This window comes from Triturus cristatus, chromosome 7, assembly GCF_964204655.1.
Source record: "Triturus cristatus chromosome 7, aTriCri1.1, whole genome shotgun sequence".
NCBI lineage: Eukaryota > Metazoa > Chordata > Amphibia > Caudata > Salamandridae > Triturus > Triturus cristatus.
The window spans coordinates 1,700,455,174-1,700,475,856 of NC_140590.1; the positions used below are offsets into that span (position 1 = coordinate 1,700,455,174).

Sequence of the window (20,683 nt, forward strand, 5' to 3'; positions counted from 1 at the left end):
GTTCATGCTCTTATGGACTCAATGAAATCATTAGCCCCTAAGTTGCCGGAAGGAGATAAGGCTTCTTTTATGGAGGTGGTCACTTGCAGGCTGCTGCAAGGCAGGTAATTCAGTCAGGGCTTGACACGGCTGATTCCGTAGCAAGGATAATGGGATCGTCGATAGCCACTAGGAGGCAAGTGTGGCTTCGTTCTTCTGGCTTTTCTACGGATGTTCAGGCCACTTTGGTAGATTTGTCTTTTGACGGACAAAAACTTTTTGGCGAAAAGGCTGATTCCGCCTTACAAAGATTTAAAGAGAGCAGGGTAACGGCGAAATCTTTAGGGTTGCAGACTCCTGCTAAAGGATTTGGTCTTAAGAAATTCAGAGGTTTTGGCAGGTCCTCATTTCGCTCCTTCCGGCAACCTCAGCAGCAGCAACAGCAGCAGAATCCCCTCTATAGGTCAGATAGAGGAAGACAAAGGGGCCGGAGAGGTTCTGGCCGCAACCCATCTTCATCTTCTGCCTCCTCTGCTCCCAATGAAGCTTCAGGGAAGCAGCCGTAGGTTCCCCAACTAGACCATGTGAGATCTGTGGGGGGTCGGGTGTCCCACTTTCTGCGAGGTTGGAAATCTGTTACAACCGACCTTTGGGTTTTAAACCTCGTGGAGACTGGGTACGCCCTTCCCTTTCGGGAGTTTTCTCCCCCTTACCCTCCTTGCCAGGGTTATTGCTCAGAAGACCATCTACTTCTTCTGCAGAAGGAGGTGCTAGCTTTGCTTCAAAAGGGTGCGATAGAGGTGGTTCCAGAGCAGGAAAGGAGTCAGGGATGCTACTCCCGGTATTTCCTGATTCCCAAGAAGGACGGCAGATTGCGTCCGATACTGGACGTCAGAGTCTTGAACTTTTACCTGAAACAGGAGAAATTCAAGATGCTGACCCTTGCACAGGTTCTTCAAGCGTTGCAGCAAGGAGACTGGATGGTGTCGATCGACTTGCAGGACGCGTACTTCCATGTCCCAATCCTGAAGTTGCACAGGAAGTATCTCCGTTTTACGGTTGGGTCGCAGCATTACCAGTTTGCGGTCCTCCCGTTTGGTATTACTACAGCACCTCGAGTCTTCACGAAGGTGATGGCAGTGGTGGCTGCTCATCTCAGGAGGTCGGGATTCTGATTTTCCCCTACCTGGACGACTGGCTTCTGAAGGCAGAGTCCTCAGAGATGGTGCAGCATCATCTGCAGGTAACATCTCAGCTGTTATTCGACTTGGGTTTTTCGATCAATGTGCCCAAATCTCACCAGGTGCCCTCTCAAAGCAACCTGTTCATAGGGGCGGTACTGGACACTACTGTGTGTCGAGCATTTCCTCCACCTCAAAGAATTCTCGACATTCAGGAGATGGTCCCTTTATTCCACAATGGAGCGGTTGTTCCAGTTCTGAAGGTCCTTTGTCTGCTCGGTCTGTTCGCTTCCTGCATTCTGTTGGTCAACCATGCACACTGGCACATGAGGGCGCTCCAGTGGTGCCTCCTCAGGCAGTGGTATCAGCACAACGGAGATCTCAGGTAATCGATCAGGATCTCCAGAGAAGCTGCAGTGGATCTATCTTGGTGGAGCGTGGAGGGCAATCTGTCTCAAGGGAAGCCCTTCCATCTGCCTCCATCGGCGGCCACAGTGATAACGGATGCCTCCACCCTAGGGTGGGGTGCTCATCTGGGGGATCTGGAGATCAAGGGTCTTTGGTCTCCAGAGGAAGGGTTGCTTCGCATCAACCTTCTGGAATTGCAGGCAATTCATTTGGCACTCAAGGCCTTCCTCCCTTCCCTTCGTGGTCAGTCTGTTCAAGTCCTGACGGACAACACTACCGCGATGTGGTATGTCAACGAGCAGGGGGGAGTGGGGTCGTATTGTCTCTGCAGAGAGGCTCTACGTCTATGGTCCTGGGCTCAGGACCGTCAGATTTGTCTGATGGCAAATCATCTGGCCGGGGTGCTGAACGTACGTGCGGACAGTCTCAGTCGGCAGTTCTCCGCCGACCACGAGTGGAGGCTCCATCCGGAGGTGGTTCGTCACGTCGGACGTGGGGGGCACCTCGGGTTGACCTATATGCCACCCGTGAGAACGCGCACTGTCCGTCATTTTGCAGTCTCCAGTATCCGATGCAGGGAGCGTTGGGGGACGCGTTTCAGTTGAGTTGGGGCTCACAACTTCTTTACGCGTTTCCTCCCATACCCTTGATTCCTCAGGTTCTGAGGAAGATTCGCCAAGACCGGGCCCAAGTTATTTTGGTCGCCCCGGATTGGCTGAGAAGGGTGTGGTATACAGATCTTCTCCACCTCTCCTCGTGCCCTCTGCTCCGTCTCCCTCTGAGGGCAGACCTCCTCTCGCAGTCGGAGGGGCAGGTTCTACACCCCCACCTCCAGAGCTTACACCTTCATGCCTGGAGATTGAACGGGGCAATCTGAGTTCTTTCTCTCTCCCGCCTGATGTGGTGGATGTTATTTTATCGGCCAGGCGACACTCCACCAAGTCCATTTACTCTTATAGGTGGTCTAAGTTTGTTAAATGGTGTGGAGAGAGATCTATTGACCCTTTAAAAGCCCATCTTTCTGATGTGCTCCAGTTTGCTCTTTCCTTGGCTCAGCAGGGCTGTGCTGTGGCCACGGTCAAGGGCTATCTATCGGCCTTATTGGCTTTTCTATGTCTTCCTGATCAACCGTCATTATTTAAATCTCCTATTGTACTAAGGTTTATCAAAGGCCTTACAAACAGGTTTCCACCTACTCCTTTTGTAATGCCACAGTGGGACCTTAATCTTGTTTTAACTTTTCTGATGGGGTCTCCGTTTGAGCCTCTTCATAGATGTCCTTTGAGGCTGTTGTCCTTTAAGACGGTCTTTCTTGTAGCCATAACCTCGGCAAGGAGGGTGAGTGAGCTTCAAGCTCTTAGTTCTAAACCCCCTTTTTTAACATTGCATGCTGAAAGGATGGTTCTCAGGACCAGGGCTGCTTTCTTGCCTAAAGTTGTTACTCCGTTTCATTTGGGGCAGTCTATTACTCTCCCTGTTTTTTATCCACCTCCTCATCCCTCCAAAGAGGAGGAAAGGCTTCATCGTCTGGACCCAAAAAGAGCTGTGAGCTTTTACTTGGATAGAACGAAAGACTTTCGTCTGGACGATCAGCTCTTCGTGGGTTATGTTGGACATTCTAAAGGAAGAGCGGTGCACAAACGCACTTTGTCGAGATGGATCATTCTTGCCATCAAGATCTGCTATGCCCTGGCTGGTAAGGTTCCTCCTGAGGGTATTAGGGCTCATTCAACTAGAGCTAAATCATCTACATCTGCTTTGGCCAGGGGTGTTCCTGTGGCAGACATTTGTAAAGCTGCGACTTGGGCCTCCCTCCATACTTGCGCTAAGCATTATTGCTTGGACTCTGAGATGAGGAGGGAGGGCCACTTTGCGCGCTCTGTCAGGATTTTTTGGTATAGGAAGGTGGACACCCTCCTCCGGGAGTGGGACTGCTGTGGGAATCTATTCACAAGGTGAGGAATCCACTGGCAGATGTATCCATCAGAAGAACAAGTTACTTACCTTCGGTAACGCTTTTTCTGGTGGATACAGTATCTGCCTGTGGATTCCTCAATGGCCCACCCACCTCCCCGTTGTCCACCTTTCTATACCTTAAAAGATGTCTTGCTTGAGATGTTGTTATGCTTGATGGTATGTACTATGTATATTTGACTGTATATTGTATACTATGTATACTTTAATCTGTCGTTGGTCCACCTGTGCGCCTTGGAGGCGCGGAAAAAATGGGTGGAACTGACGTCATCACGCCGACGTGGCACTCTTATGGCTCCGGTGACGTCATACGGAGTCGCGAGTGGAGCCGAAGCATTATGACGTCCACGTCGGCGTAGAGAGCTGGGGAAAAAAGTTCAGTGGAATGCTGGCACAGGGGATATTCACAAGGTGAGGAATCCACAGGCAGATACTGTATCCAGCAGAAAAAGCGTTACCGAAGGTAAGTAACTTGTTCTTTAGGATCAGTACCCAAGGGTTGTTGGCAACCCATACCTCTTCTCAAGGAGAGGTGGTGTATCATTTCTTCTAGTCTCTGATACCTCCATAACCAGTTCACCACATTCCCTGGCAATAAGGTATTTACGGATGCCTTGTAGTAACTCTCTAAAGCTATACTTTCACTGGCTTTAAATGCATGGTAGTCATTGGAGCACATCTCATGAGGCTTAACATATTAGTCTACCTCTATATGGATGATTGTCTAATCAAAGCTTCAACGTATCAGCAAGAAACTATTGTCTTGATTCGGACTCTAGAGCAGATTCCCAAATAGGGCAAGCCTCTTTGAGAAATCTTTGTTTAGTGTTTGTTTTCTATTGATATCTTCCCTCATAGCTTAGGTTATGAGCTAGTCAGTCTATTCAGTGCGTATGAATATCAATGGAGATCTGAAGTGAAGGAATGCTTTTTTACCTGTATTCCTAGTTTTCCATTAGGGAATATCTCTTAAAATTATAAGCAACCCTCCCGATGAAGGAGATAAACTTTGGTTTATAATACCATGTTAATTACTGCATGAAAAACAACTGAGTAAACTGCTATCTACGGGGCATGATGGGGCACTGGAGGTCTGGGTGCCCCTAAAGGCACTGTGCTCTTTTGTCTTTCTCACATTGTCCTTGATTTTCCTACAATTCACAAGAATGTTTCCAAAATGCCACTCTTCTTTCATTTAGTGAACCTTTTTAAAGCTTATGTATTATCATCCATCTTCCAAAGTAAATGAATGTAATTGGCAATAGAGCCTGTTTTTAGGCTGCTAAATTATAATTTTGTGTACATAGACTTCATGGCATTTCTGAAGTAAGGTGAGGATAATACACAAAATGCGGCTGTGGAAAAGTGCTCCGGGATGCCCACACGTGACAAGGACTATTCAGTGTTTATGATTTCAATACAGATTTGCCTGAAGGAGAACTAGGATTACAAGTAGCAAACCATTCCTTGTGCAGACCAAAACGCACATGTACACATTTTCACAATTCACGTTCCCCCCCCCAAAAAAATTGGCAATGGGAAAGACTGTACAAAAAGAGGCAAATATGTGGTAATCAGTGCACAAAACTTTAAATCCTGTGTTCTGAGCTGGGAAATTCAGAAGTTCAAGGGAATACAACACCCAGTAAATAATACAATCCTACAATAGCACTATTTCCTGGATTTGGTATTGCCTCACCAATAAACGTGAGGCTCATAATAAACCCTGTATGTTAGCAGCATTCATGAGGAATGAACCCCTCACCGCTATATTTTCCAAGCTTTTCCATGTAAGATATGACATGTCGACCATTATAGCTTTCCATTGCAACTGCATAGGGGCATAACACAGGCTCCTGCAGCCCCTGCAGTGCATGGGTGACCCAAATCCTTTAGGGAGCCACCATCCAACCCAAGGCCAATGTGTATCAAGGAGATGTGGGAGATTGTGGAGCCATTAGTCACATTCTGCATGGCGATCCCACCATCTTGCATTATGCCTCTGCAACTTCATCTACTCCCAGTACCAGCTCAATTTGTTTAATCTACATTAAAACCTTCAAAGAAAGTAGAATTAGAAGAACAGGATTAATGTATGCATAATAGGAGGAATGTCAACTGAAGTCTAGGAAACAGAAAGACATATTTGTAAATGTCACATGCCCTTCCAACTGCTGTGTAGTTCCCAACCTGCCCATCTCTGATAGAGACTTCTTGACACATATTCCTCACATTTTGAGTATTCCTCAGCCATCAGGCTGGGTCCAGACACTGGCAGTTTACTCAGTTGTTTTTGATGCAGTAATTAACATGTATCCAGAAACTTTTCAACAGTACCTCTGCACGCTGGAAGGTGCCACACTGATGCCATTCTGCTCTGGACATTACTTGAGGGACCTATATTGGTGCCACTCTTGCGCGCTGATGTCAGTTACTTTCTTTTTACTTCTCAAGATGTGGATCCAGAGCTTCTCTCATTTTTCAGAGACTGCTTTTACCATTATTCTCACAAATTGTCAACTCTGTGCAAGGGATATCTCCCCCTAAGATGACAGGTTTTAAGCCTTGTAAGGACTGTCGCAAACAGATGTGTGTGACAGATCCCGACCAGGTTTGCCTGTGATAACCGAGGTCAAGCAACGATTTCAAGACCGGTGGAGACTGTGCATCAGTGAACCAAAAGGCCATCAAGGAATAAAAGGCAAACCTTTATGTCATGCAGCTCAAGAAGATGCAGCACTGGAACGTTCCAAGTCCCATTGCAAGTCCAAAGCGCGTCCACGGTCCTGCTTTCATAGTTGATGGAATGACTCTCGAGGCCAGTCTTCATTGTGCTCCAAATCCCCAGACAAGCACAAAAAACACAAGAAGTTGAAGTGGAGTTCCCCTCCTTTGCCCTCTCCAGATGAAGAGTATGGGCGGTGCCAATGGTCCTGTTCCCACTTTCCAAGTCGGCCAACTTCAGAGGCGATTATGCGGCTGGTTCTGGCACAACTCAAGTTTCTGGGTCCTTCACCCACCCTGTGCCAGATTTAAGAGTTTAGCTGAGATATGCTTTGGCTTTTTGGATGTCTACCTACTCCCTCTGGCAGGTCTTTGGGCCCAAAGGAGCTCAGCGGAATAGAACCTGGATTAGTGCTGGCGTGTTCGCTGTCGGTGAGCCACTTCCACCCTTGACTCCTTACCAACACTGTCCCCGGAGCCCATACCCACTCTGGGCATGTCAGCACCAATAACGGCTTTCCTGCCCAAAGAAAGGGCCCCAATTGTCGTTTATGATGCTGGCTCACCGATGTTCCGAATTCCACCTGAGGGGTCTTTACCACCAGGCAAGGCAACAATTTTGACATTCTCTTTTTGGAACAGACTCTGATGATGCCAAATGGTATGAGGACTTGCAAGATGATAGTGAGCTGGACGCTTCCCTAGAGTCAGCCCTTTTCTCCAATCCTGGCTTAGCCATGGAAGAATCTGCATCCTACTCCATGGTTGTGTGTAGGGCGGCCAAAGTCCTTGACCTCCACCTCTCCACTATAGAGGGGAAAACAAATGTCCTGACGGAAGTCCTGCAGCCTGGCCAGACTGCTTCTGAGTGTCTCTGACTTTTTAATGTGGCACTGACAGAGACCCTACTAGGGTCTTTCGCTAAGCCTTGCACCGGCCCTCCTTTTAACTGGCAAATTGCCAGACTCCATCGCCCTGCTCCAGGTCACCCGGTCTTTTTGTCGCAGCACAATTCTACTGAGAGGCTCGGTGCAGGCCCCCACCGCAGACCACCCCCAACAATATTCCTACCACTCCCCTTGACAGGGAATTGAAGCGAATAGAGACATTCAGAAAATGCCTCTTTTCATCTGCCAGTTTGGCCTTGCAGTCAGTTAACACATCCTGTTTGCTGGGCCGCTATACTCATGCCCTTTGGGAGTCGGTGGTGCAAGTCCTCCAAGGTGTTCCTATAGACCTTCGCCATGTGCTGTCAGGATGGTTGTGATGCGACCAAGTTCACAATTTCTTGTGGATTGGACACCACTGACTGAGTTAAATGAGTTACTGTCACCAGTGTTGCCATTTCTGCCATGCGTGGCTACAATCAACTGGACATACCGTTTGATGTAACTCACTTGTTTAGGGACAAGGCTTATTCTGCTCTTGAACATTTCAAGAAGAGTAGGGCCACCACTTGCTCTCTGGACCTTTCTACCCAGCCTCACCAGCAGCACATTTAGCATTACTTTTGTAGCTTTGGATGAGGCATTCCTTCGTGCAGCCTGTCCCTCCCCAGCAGAGAGCCCAATAGTTTTGCCAGAGAAACTGTGCTGCCGACCATCCCCGCAACCAAGGTCAGCATGTCACTCGTCCACACCCCGCCAAACCTATTTGGTGTACGGTGTCACAGCCAACCAGTTGGAAGCAGAATCCACCAATTCTATGTGGGTTGGCAAGAGATCACATTGGAAAGTGGGTCCTGCAGATTGTCTGTAAAAATTATGCCTTACTTTTACTTTCCTTCTCACTGCAAGTCCCACAATCATCGCAGCAACTGACGGAGGAGCATCTCTCCATTTGGAGACAGAGAGTGTAAGACATTTTAGCCAAAGGGGCCATAGGGAGGGTGCTGATGCCAGAAGTAGGATGCAGTGCTATTCTCCCTGCTTTCTGGTGCACAAGAAGGATGAAGCACAAGAAGGATGGAAACCTGAGCCCTCTCAACGCCTCCCTCTGTAAGAACTTTAAAATGTTCACCCTGGACCAGGTCTTATTTGCCCTCAACCCTGGTGACTGGATGGTGATGTTGGTCATGCAGGACGCCTATTATGATATTTCGATCCTGCCAGCCAATCAGCACTTTTTGGTTGGACAGGAGCCTTTCCAGTTTGCTGTGCTCCCCTTTGGTCTCATCAGTGCCTCTCAAGTGTTCACAAAAGTGATGGCTGTGATGGTAGCTCATCTTCAAAGGTCTGGGGTTCCAGTTTTCTACTGTGTTGCCGAGTGGTTGTTGAAGGCAGGCTCACCCCAGGCAGTCATCAGGTGTCTCCAGACTATGACTAAACTCCTGTCATTTTTAGGACTCAACATCAACTTCCCGCTGGCACACCTAACTCCTTCTCGGAGGCTCCCCTTCATCAGAGTCATTCTTGACATGGTTAGATTTCGTGCCTTTCCCCAGGAAACAAAATCGAGGACACTCAGACTATCATCCTGATCTTTCATCCTCTGCCCTAGATTTCAGTGAGTTTGACTCTGAGGCTGCTGGACTGATGGCTGCCTGCATCCTCCTGGCCGAGCACACCAGTTGGCATAAGCGGGTTGTGCAGTGGGATCAGAAGATCTATTGGGTCCAACATCAAGGGGATCTCTGTGACCACACTCAGATTTGGGAGTAGACTGCAAAAGATCTGCTGTGGTGGTTGCTGGACCAAGATTAGTTCAGCGGTAGCCCCTCTCTCCTCCATACTCAGAGCTGATTCATGCATTGCTTTTAGGATGGGGTGGCTTTCTGGTATAGGTGTAGATCAGAAGCCTCTGGTCACCGGTGGAGTAACAGCTTCACATTAACATTCTGCAGTTTAATAATTTTCCTGGTGGTGACCTACCTGGCAGGATCATCAAATGCCAGGCAAACAAGCTCAGCCTTAGGCACTTAGCGGATCACAAGTGTTGCACTGGAAGTGGTGCAAGGTCTCTTACGCAAATGGGGAGAACCTTGGCTCGATCTGTTTGCCACTGCTGAGAATGAGCAATGTCAGCACTTCCAAACACTGGAGTTTCCAAAGCGTGACTTGCTCTAGGACGCGTTCTACCTTGAGTGGAGCTTGGACTTCCTGCCTGCCTTTCTGTCGATAATAACTCCTGCCCTGAGTTCTCAAGAAGATCAAGACAGACCGGGCTCAAGTCATCCCAGTAGCTCCGGATTCGGGGTGGATAGTATGGTCTTAAGAAATCCTGGACTTGAGCATATGTCCCCCTATCATGCTGCCTCTTCTGGAGGACCTGCTGTCGCAGCAACAGAGAAGGGATCTGCACCCGGGCCTTCGCAATCTCCACCTTTGTGCGTGGAGACTAACGGGTGACAGCTGAAACTTTCCACCTTCCTCCAAGGGATGTTGATGTTATCCTGGTAGTCAGAAATCCCTTGATGAAAATGATATATGTCTGTCGGTGGTAACATTTTTTATTTTGGTGGGCCACATGCCAAATTGACCCACTTCAGTCCACAAATATTATGGTTTGCTGTTTGTTCTCACTTTGCCCGGCTAGTCCTTGCTTTATGTACAGTTAAGGGTTACATTTCGACCATTTCGGCCTTCCTGCGGTTCATAGATTAGCCCTCTCCATTTAAATCACCATTGTGAATGTTTTCTATTCAAGGACAACAACATATGTTTCCCCTTCTCCCCTTGTGACGCCGCAATGGGACCTTAATCCAGTCCTTACTTACCCAGTGTGCACTCTGTTCGATCTGCTTCACGGCTGCCCCTTACTGCTTCTTACCATCAAAACTGTGTTACTCATTGCCATTACCTCAGCATAGCAAGTGATTGAGCTTCAGGCTCTCTGTGTTAATCCACCTTACAATACCTTCTTTCAAGAAAACTGGTGCTGCGGACTCATGCATCTTTGCAGGCAAACCATCATCCTGCCAGCATTCTATGCTCCGCCTCATCTCTCTAAGAAGGAGAAGAGACTTCGTCACTTGCGCTCCAGAGAGTGCTGAACTTTTGCATTAATCGTTCCAAAGGCCACCAGGACGACGATCAGCTCTGTGTGGGGTTCTCTGCAGCAAAAAAGGCACGGCTGCACAAAAGACAACCATCTCCCCCCACTGGATCATCTTTCAGAAGGACTTCACACAAGGGCCAAAGCTGCTACCACTGCATTAGCATGCAGAGTCCTTGTCCTAGACATCGGCCATGTGATACGTGGGTGTCGCTCTGCACTATTGGGCTCAGACGCACATTACTGTTCCCACAATTTGAGATGTGCAATGACAGGGTCTTTACAGGACATGGTGTTGCACTATTGGCTGGACAGTCAGGTTCGCCAAGAGGGACATTGTGCTTGCTCAGTCCTGCAGGTCTATTTGGTTTCAGTCCTGTCACAGACCCACCACCAAATAGGTAATGCTTTGGTATCTATTCAAAAGGTGAGGACTTTGACGCTAGAAGTCTATATCTGAAGAACAAGTTACTTACCTTTGGTAATACTCTTTCTAGTACACTCTAGCTAGCAGCAGATTCCTCACTGACCCTCCTATTCTGCTCGTTCTGTGATTGGATTCTATCCATTAATAAGATCCCAAGTCCAGAATCTACCAGTTTGATAGAAAGTCTTAAAAGCAACTGACCTCAGCTTCCAGGAGTGGTGTCTATATAGGCCCTGCATGTCATTCCCGGAGCGGAACGGCATCAGTGCGGGGCCGAAAGGCACCACCTTTTAACATGCAGAGATGCTGCTGAAATGTTTCCAGATTTGGTCTGACACCTGGGGAATGTTCAAAAGGCAAAGAATATGTGCCTAGATTGAGTCTGTACCAGAATAAGTATTACTGAAGGTTCTTCTTATTACTGAAGGTTCTTGTTCTTGGACTTGTTCAGCTAGTCCAAACTAGTTAGGAGGGAGACATTTCACTGCTGTTGAATTTCATCTGTTAAGCCTCTTTGGTAGATGATTGGTTAGACTTTTTACTTTTCTTCAGTGATTTTATAAAGTGCTTTGAAGGGGATGGATAAGCAAGGGAAGAGGAGTAACAGTTAAACCATTCTGGACTAAATGCTTAAAAAAAAGAGGTATGGAAAACAGTGATGGGCGGTGTAGCACTATGTTGTGCTTCAACACCCAGAGCCGCTGAGCATGGGCCTGAAAAACAGCCACTCGGTTCAGTTTTTGACAATCAGTGGCAGGCAGGAAGAGGCCTCTGTGCAACTTCTTTTTAGCTCTTGACCAGCAGCTCTCTCATAAGCCAGGGACGGACTCCTTTACCAATCACCACTGCAAAATGTAAACATCCACAAAATGCCTTGGGCTCATCCAGAAGATGAAAGGCACTTTTTTCAAGCAATAGCTGAATTGGGCCAGACTCAAAGACCCTCGCTGTGTATTTTTTGTTGTACAGGTGACAGTTGTTTCACAGTTTTTTGTCACCCCTTTTGAAGTGAAAAGGCATAGAAAATGAGACCCAATGGTAGGTGTTTTTTTATTTTTACAAAAGTTGAGGAAAGTTGAGGCCTTGCCCCAAATTCTTTGTATCTCAGTGGTAGCAATGTGAGGCGCACCTGCTAGGTGAAATTTATATAACTAAGCAGTAAACAATTTGCAATGGTCCTCCTTAATACTGCTATGTTGGCCACGTGGACTAGACATCAATTTACAGACTATCCTGTATTTAATTGGCAGCCATTCAGGAGACTTCAAGACTGGTGTAATGTGCACAATGTTGCACCTTTAATGGAGAATAATGATTCAGAGTCCTATCAGACTCCAAGATTCTGGAGCTTACTTGTGGGAGTGGGAAGTACACTCTTGGCTTGATGCCTCTCCTAAAGAAGCCCCCCTGGACCTCCGGGTCCGAGAGGCAAGATTTATTTTTATGTGCATAAGTGCAGAGGCCGTTATGGACCATACGCTGATGTACTTGGGCAAGTCAGTCACTGACTGATCAGGGCTGGTTTGTTGGATGATAAAACCCACCCACAAAGTCAGCGTTGAACATCTCGAAGACAACACTAATCTGCTGTAGCCTTTTTGGCCAAGATGTTAAAATCTTGTATCCTGTGATCGAGTTCTTGCCCTTCAACTTACATGTTGACAATTATATAGAAATAAATAAACAAAATAGACAGTCATACTCCTTAAGGTATTCTTAAATCTCAAACAGTTTATCTGGGTATTGGGTGCTGATGGGTATCGTCTCCTGGGCACAAGATGTTGAATCAATATCTTCTTTAGATGCGTTTTCCCATCAAAGTGAAAACGCCCCCACTCTGCACTCTCTTGGTGTTTTGGAAAAATATCTAGAACCATAGCCCTTCAGTCTACCAACTCAAATTTAAAACATAGTCAACTGACCGCGTCTTATGAGTGCCGCTACTTATTAAGTTCTGGTATTTGGCTCAACAAGAAAATGATACCCTACAACTTGTAGGTATCTGTTTACAAAGGGGAACTCAAACCCACTATTCTGAGACCTAAAGTGGCTGATGACAATCCCAGAAGTAGACAATGCATGTAGAGTTAGTATAATTAAAAGAGATGCTGCATACAATACACATCCAAGACAAAAAAATCATGTCTTTAAAGTAGTACCTGGATGAGTAGTCTGTGTGTGCCTGACCAGCTTAAAATAGAACATGTAGGCCATTTAAATAAAGTAGCTTTAAGCAGTGAACCTTTTCAGTGTTAGCACCTCAACAGTCATAGATAAGGGGTATTGCTCCTAACAATACTCCGTGCCCCATTTGCTGCTAGTTGTGACTGAAGTCTCGGGATGGCTTTTGATTGCCTGGCTCTTCAAGAGGCTTCTTAATTGTCCTGTTAAAAAAGGGCAGTCAATGAAGTGCAGCTTTTCCAGTGCAATGTGAAACATAGCTGGGAGGAACATCTGGGGAGATGGGGATAAGGGCCACCAGTAACTGGAACTGGCATCTGAGGTGTGATGACTCTCTACTGGATCACCACCCACATTGATTTGTGTCACTGTCAGAAGGACAAAGAGAAGGCTAGAGGTTCTACTGCATCTATCCCACAGACGCTGATGAAAAGAGGTACCAACTGTGTACTTCCTGGAGTCTCTGGGTGACTACCCGTGCTGAGTCATGTGTGCCTTGACTCCTCTGTGTATGGAGCCTTTGGATTGTCCAAAGAGTAGGAAAATCTAGGGTGCAGTGTGTTGGTCTCTCTGAAGTCTACAAGTAAGAGGAACCTTGTCCAGTTGGCTCTCACATGGAAACCCCAGAGAATAGGTATGCGTAGCAGGATTACAAGAGCAGAGTCACTGGTTTGTACCCCTTTCAGTCTGAAGTAAGTGTCGCTTTGCTGTCATTGCACCACCCCCCTTAAAAGTGAAAGACAAAAGATTTTGATTAATAGCTTTTTAATGCTGTTGATGAACCAATGACATGTCTTTCGGGTGTTGCCACCTGACTCAGGATTCTTTTTCTCTCTAAAGGTGATATCATGGGGTCGACGTTGCAGAACCTTGGCAATCTGATTCAGATGCCATACGGCTGCGGGGAGCAGAACATGCTGACATTTGCCCCCATTATCTACGTGTTGCAGTATCTGGAGAAAACGGGGCAGCTGACGACAGCGATCAAGACCACGGCTGTGGGATACATGAGCAGCGGTAGGTGATCATATGGAGCAAGGTACTTCAGAAGCAAATTGGCTGCAGGGAAAGTTAAAGCAGTAACGATAAGGGATGGATAGATCTACTGTGGGACAGAAGTCACCAAGAGTCAATGACATTCCAAGGAAATCAAATGAATGTTTGTAAGTTGAAGGGATCACCAGACTATGATCCAGCCATCAAAACTGGTCAGGGTGAGCTGTGAGTGCTGCTTGGAACACTTTAACTATGGCCAAACTGTTCATTTGTGGCTGATTTACTGGGGCTGTTGGTGGCAGGTCATCCATAATGAGTGAAATTTTAAAATAGGTTTCTTAGTAATGTTAACATCATTGACTGTAAAAGGTTGTCAGCGTGGCTTCAAATATACTTGTGGAATATGGTATTTTCTGTCCCAAGAGTACCTCAGGATTATACGCCAATGTACATGTTGGCAATTGTCAATGTATATTTTTTATAGCAACATAGATCTATTTGCTACCTATTCCCCCGGTTAGGATAGGGATTTTTGCTTTGAAGAGATTGAGGTCCTCAGTCATCTCTGGGGATGAACAGACAATGTCTTTTTTGCAGGTGGTAACCAAGTATGTCTTGTAGCAGTGTAGGAATTGAGCTGTACACCCTGTTTGAGTTGAAGAGCAGACCTCTCTGCAGTTAGTTAGAAACTAGTTTCTGACAAAATGATAGCCTTCTCTCCTGGCGGAGAAGCGCCTTGATATGAAACCTCACAGCACTGATCTTGCATCCATCAACTACATTTCGGTTTTGTTGTTTTATTTTTTCAGGGTATCAAAGAGAACTCAACTACAAACACAAAGATGGTTCCTACAGTGCCTTTGGGGAGAGCGACGGAGATGGTAACACATGGTGAGTCTCAAGCAATAACGAACCCTGTGGAGTCACTGGCTACCTACACTGGCTACCTACACGGTTTTTAAAATAAGTGAATCCCAAATGTATTGACATTGTCTGATCAAAGAAGTAGGATTCAAGATGATGACGTAAGTCAAAATGACATCTAATGACCCTGGTCTCAATGATGGAATCACAAGTAATCATATTGCATGACATTGGATGCTGCTCATGTGAATATAAAAGGGAGCTTAAAACACAAGTGACATCATGAGAAATAAATTATATGGCACAAATGAATAACTTTGGAGCACTATAGCTAGGGGAGTAACTTGGTCATTAAGATTGGGGGGTGAACTTCAGATTTTCATGCTGGCAAATAATGTTAAAATGCATACTTGTCATATCTAGGGTGCCTGAGAGGGACTTAAGGGGCAGTGGAAAGGAAAAGGAATGCAGATTGGTAGATGTAGTAAGTGAGAGAAATGCAATATTTTGTAAAATAACCAACATTTTGAGGACTTTCAAAACAGAGATGAGACAGAATGTTCGGTTGATTTTGTCAGTGTGTACATGCAAAGATCCCAGGTGAAATCTGACAGACTCCTCACCATCCCAGACTGAAAGCACCTGTACCCAACTATTGATGAGAAAATACAATTATTAGGGGGCTGTAACACCCCAAACACGCCCCTGAAGCTACGCCCGGACTATAGCCAACCTTAACCTCACCACTCCATATTTGGGCAGCACACATCAGTTCATTGCAGTGTTGTCAGTCAGTTAATCTAACAGGTGCTGCAGGCATGTATTTTCAAGGTGCTGTCAGGGCCGGACATTTCCCTTGTGGGCTGGGGTGCTTGGAAGCTGGCTGTGAAAGCCCAGGTCGGCTACTGGATCCTCTCACACTTTCCCTAGGACCCCCGAGGATAACTGCAGCAGGCACAGGGACTTCAACAGAGAGACAGAAAGAGATGGAGGGAAGAGGAAGCGAGAGATATGAAGCATCCAGAGAGGTAGAAGAAAGAGAGGAGAGTGAGAGAATGGATGGATGAAAAGAAAGAGGTTGACTTAAAAGGCTCAATGCAGAATTTCCGTTAACACAATAGGATGACTTAGATACAGCTACAGGCTTCAGTTTTCCATAAAAATCCATAGGCTTCCACCGAAATCAGTAGGGTTGGCTAACATGAGCAACCGACTCACCTCAAAGGAGACTGTCACTGTGTTTCAATAAATACCTCCAACAAAGCAGCTGTGAGGGAGTGGCAAATAGTAAAGTAGAGAGCAAAAAATGTAACTCATGAGCTGTCACAAACAACAGTACGATTACAATACGTTAGTTCACAATTGAGGACAGAAATATCTGTGTTGCACTTCTGCGGCAATATTCATTATTAAATATCCTTTGAGTGTACTCTCCTACAGGCATACCCAGGAAGACTATTTCTGAAAAGAAGGAAACTAACAAGTGACAGAAAATTGTTAAGACATACTAAACAAGTACGAGCAAATGCAATTGATCTACCATTAATGTGCTAGAGCAGGAATATATGCCTGTGTTTTTATATGTCAGCAAGTTAAATCGAGTTGTTTTTGCCAATACTTGTTTTATATTGTAAAAATTAAGACGGTCCCCATATTGATTTTAAATGCAATAGCCATCTTTGAATTGGAAAAACAGCACAATACTGTTCCAAGATGGCCACCACGTTTATTCTAAACATTGTTTCTGGCTTGAAGAGGGATACATAAGGTGAAGGAACCACCTTGAACTGGTTCCAGTATAGCAGGTGTGAATTACAAAACATTTGTGAGATAGAAATATAAGAGAAGGACTGACACTGCCAGTCAAGATTCCAGAAGTTCTCACTGACCAGTCTAAGTGACACTCACATGCTGTCGGGACAATATTCTGAGATGCAGGGCTTGTAGTCTTGACAGCCAGCTTCCCAGACGCGAGGGGGTGTTACCTGAAGTCAACAAGATGCTAAAGAAGCTGTAGATCTGCTTGGAATAGAATCATGCCTGGCCTGCTGAGAGGAGGGTGCTGGAGGCATACTTGCATGGAGAGTCTACCTTAAAGAGATGGCCGGCTATAACTGCCGGGAGTGGGGCAGCCCAAAGGAGCCTGACTGAGTAAATCGTCCTGGTGACATCACATTCTTTTCACAGTGTTACTGCCTGGAGTTTGTGGGGGCTCACCTGTCCCAGTGTGCCACCAAAGCATCCATTAGGCCTGGGGGGTTGCCTTGGCCTCTTCTCTGGCTTGGGAGTGATCAGGAGGTTTGTTGGAGAAAGAACAGAAGGGCAGGAATGAAAGTGACCTATAATCCCAGTTACAACTGTGCCCATAATTGTGTGCCCAACACAATCGTCATGCAAATCTGGAGGAGTTGAAATTGCATCCCCTGTGTGAGAAAACCTGAGCTCTGACTGCCTCGAGGGAAAAACTTGCTGCTGCAATGCTGCTGTGCGCCTCACAGAGCCAGGGACACATGTCAAACTTTCTAGGGATTAAACCCCTTTGAACTCCTGTGGGTGGGCAGTACTCAACTTTGGGTGGTGTTTTTATGTTGGGCCTCAGAAACACCTTGACTGCAGTGCCTGCTCAACATTGGAAGAAGATCAGACATCTCCGTGAAGTTGGGGAGGGAGCGGACTGCAAACTGAATCCACCAGCAGCAGCCATACTTCGGCGTTGCTTGGTAAATGTAACTTGGGTATGGCATTGCCCTTGCGACACCATGGGGTATATTTACAATGAAATGGCACAGCACAGTGCCACAAGCAAATCTGCTGCGCCGAGCTGCGTCATTTCAAAGATGCAGGGAAGTGCCGTCTTAACAAGAATATAGCGCATCCCTGTGCTGACCCCTGTGCGAGTGCTAAAAAAGCTGCCGAGCGCCAAATCAGGCATCCTTGCGCCATGGTGCAAGGGTGTTTCCTACACATAAACAATCATTAACGGAAATTTGATCCTTCAATGAGTGCTGCAGAATGCAGTACACATAGAAAGAGCAACAAATGAAAAGAAATAAATTCTTTCTTCTCATTGCACCACTCTAACGCCTCCTTTTGAATGGCGTTAGTTTTTGGCCCTGCCTCAGATTTACACATCCTTGTAAATCTGGGGCAGTGTCAAAAAGCAATGAGTGTTGCGTGGGTACACCCACAGCAACACCCATTGCACACACCTTTGACGCAGAAAACTGCGTGAAAGGGTACGATATTTACAATGCAGAGTTAAGCCACGCAAAGTGGCTTAGCGCTGCATTGTAAATGTGGATCAGGGCATTGCGCCACCATAGCGTCGTAAAAAGTGCAGCTCCGGTGGCACAATGCCCTTGTAAATATGCTCTCATGTGTGCCGCAAGGGCAGTGCACTACCAGGATAAATGTGTCCCTTAGGGGCTTATTTACAAGCCCCTTGCACCACTGGTATTTGACTTTTTCTCCCATATAAAAGGTGATGCACCGGCAGCGCAAGGGGCTTGTATTAAGCCCCTAAGAGCCCAATTAAGAGTTTGGCAGTGGAGGAGTGGACCACCACAGCAATGGCCCACTCCCACATCATCAAACCAGTGTGCCCACTGCCCACCAGATTACGAGTTTCCTTGTGACTGGTGGGCTTTTTTTGGTGGTCCCACAGCGGTGCCTCTGAAATGAGCACTGCAATGGGAATGTCAAAAACAGTTCCTGCATGGCATGGACTGTAAAGTCCATGCCTTGCAGGAACTCGGGTTCATGCATACAGGGGGAGAACATGTTGTGCCCCTCTGTATGCATTTCCATGCAAATGGTCAACTTTGTTTCAGGACCACCATCCTTTTCATTGAGGAAAGACCTCCATGATACCGCTGGTGGTCCTGAAAATCGTAATATGCATTGCGGTGCCACAGCGGCACCCCCAGCATATTACTGTGGCCCTGATGGCCACCACCAGGGAACGGCAATTTCCTGGCAGCTGTGGTGGTGCAATGGCGGTCTGACCGTCAAAGTTGTGATATTGTATTCAGACCGCTGGTACAGCGGTGGCTGGACCACCACCTCTGCGCCGCCGTGAGTATGGCGGTTGGCCAGACTAGTAATTAGTCCCTTCGTTTATTGTACACCAAAAAACTCAAGCCTGTGGATAAGCCCTTTTAGAACTTTTATTCTGGCAACGAGCACCCTACAGTGCGAGGTGAAGGTAACACTGACTGGAGCAAGAACCGTGGAGCTGTGGAATCAGCAGGTCTAAAAGTGAAGCACTTTCCGTGGTTTATTTCTCTAGACTTATTATCAAGATGTCTGTGGCCTCCAAGATCAGTCACAAACTCATGGGTAGCAAGAGCCCTGTGGCATGCGTGAAGGTGAAGTGGCTACTAAACGTATATAAGCTCAAGCTCTCCTTCCTGCATGGGATGTGGAGGTGGGAGGCAAGATGGGGATTAACAAGCCCTTTTCAGAGTGTATGCCTGCACAGACTCCTTGGTGGACTTGTGACAGGTCACTTAAATACTTGCACTGTTGCGTAGCAACAGTGGCGTAGGGAACCCCCAAATTTAGCAGCTTAAACAGGGCTATTAGGCCTAATGTGCTGGTGTTCTGTTTGATCATTAATTGGTTGTTTATGGGCCTCTTCTTTATGCAGATAACATGCTCATAAGTAACACTGTTAGAGAATAGAATGAAAGATTACTGTGGGCCTTGGTCTGGTATACACAATGAAGGAAAAAGAGAATTAAAATAGGGGAAAACACAAAGAGAGAAAATCAGCTAAAAATAACAAAAGTTAGAAAAAAGTAAGCACAAAAGAAAAAAGAGATGTTAAGAGAAAGGGGAAATAAAGATTGGTAGGAGGAAGGAAGCATGATAGGAAGGCAGGAAACATGTAAGAAAAGAAGGAAGACGGTGTAAGGTGAAATGGAAGTTTGAAAAAAACGAATGAATGTAATGGTGAAAGGATAAATGGATGGAAGGGTGATGGAAGAGTGAAAGGATGGACAGCGAAAGAGTGAAGAAAAGAAGAATGGACATAGCGAGAAGAGTGACTTGGAGATTATTTATGGGTATAAGGATGTGTGGATGGGTGCATGGGTGGTTAGATGCTTGCGTGAAAGTACATTTGGGTGGGAATGGATGGGTGGGTGGAAAAGTGAAGGGATGGACAGATGGGTGGATGAATAGATGGAAGGTTGGGTGAATGAACAGGATGGTATGAGGGTGAAAGGTTGAAAGGAATGTATGTCAGCTGTATTGACTCAAGTGCTCTGAGTGATTAGCGATATGTTTCTAGTGGTTGGAGGGGGTATTTTTGTTTTATAGCTACCCCCTTGCAGAGTTATGTATTGACAAAATCCCCAAAACAGAGCATGCACAGTTAGCAGTGCTCTGCAGAGCCTGAGCTGTCATCATCCTAGCAAAAGTCTTGGTCCCCTAAATGAGAGGATATATGGAGGACTGGCACACCCTAGCTCAAATTCAGCCCGGATTGCTTAACTCTATTTATTTCACTCTTTTGCACTGCTACTACTGGGTTCCAGACCAGCCACTTCGCACTATGCCCCAGTGTATCATGCATGATTGCCCATCTTCACACAGACACATGGTGAAGACCCTATCTCACATGGGAATCATTTGGCAAGCTCAGAACCTTAAACTTCTACCTTACACAACAGGTGCCTAGGTAAAGTGAATTATCTGTGGTAGCCTCCTGAACCCTGCAGATTTTCAAAGATATTTGGAAATGTCACATCACCCACAACCTATCATGGCATGCTTCATCATTGGTGACCTATCCACACCAAGGAAGGTAAATTTGACTTTGGTGGACTCAACCATTCCTGGCAGCTCCTTATAAATTGTCACTGGATGAAAACAGAGATCCAAATAGGTTATACAAATATATTAGGGTATACCCTCAAGGTATTGCTTTTATTTGGTTGATACTCTATACATG

General features: G+C 46.3%; 1 protein-coding gene across 1 annotated transcript in view; it reads left to right on the forward strand.

Moving 5' to 3' along the window:
- LOC146812810 (alpha-2-macroglobulin-like protein 1) overlaps window positions 1–20,683 on the forward strand; it is a 630,734-nt gene that overhangs the window by 411,864 nt on the left and 198,187 nt on the right. The window contains exons 25-26 of the mRNA XM_085615203.1: window positions 13,708–13,884; window positions 14,673–14,754. Coding sequence (XP_085471329.1) covers window positions 13,708–13,884; window positions 14,673–14,754 — 259 coding nt within the window. The remainder of the gene's footprint in view (window positions 1–13,707; window positions 13,885–14,672; window positions 14,755–20,683) is intronic.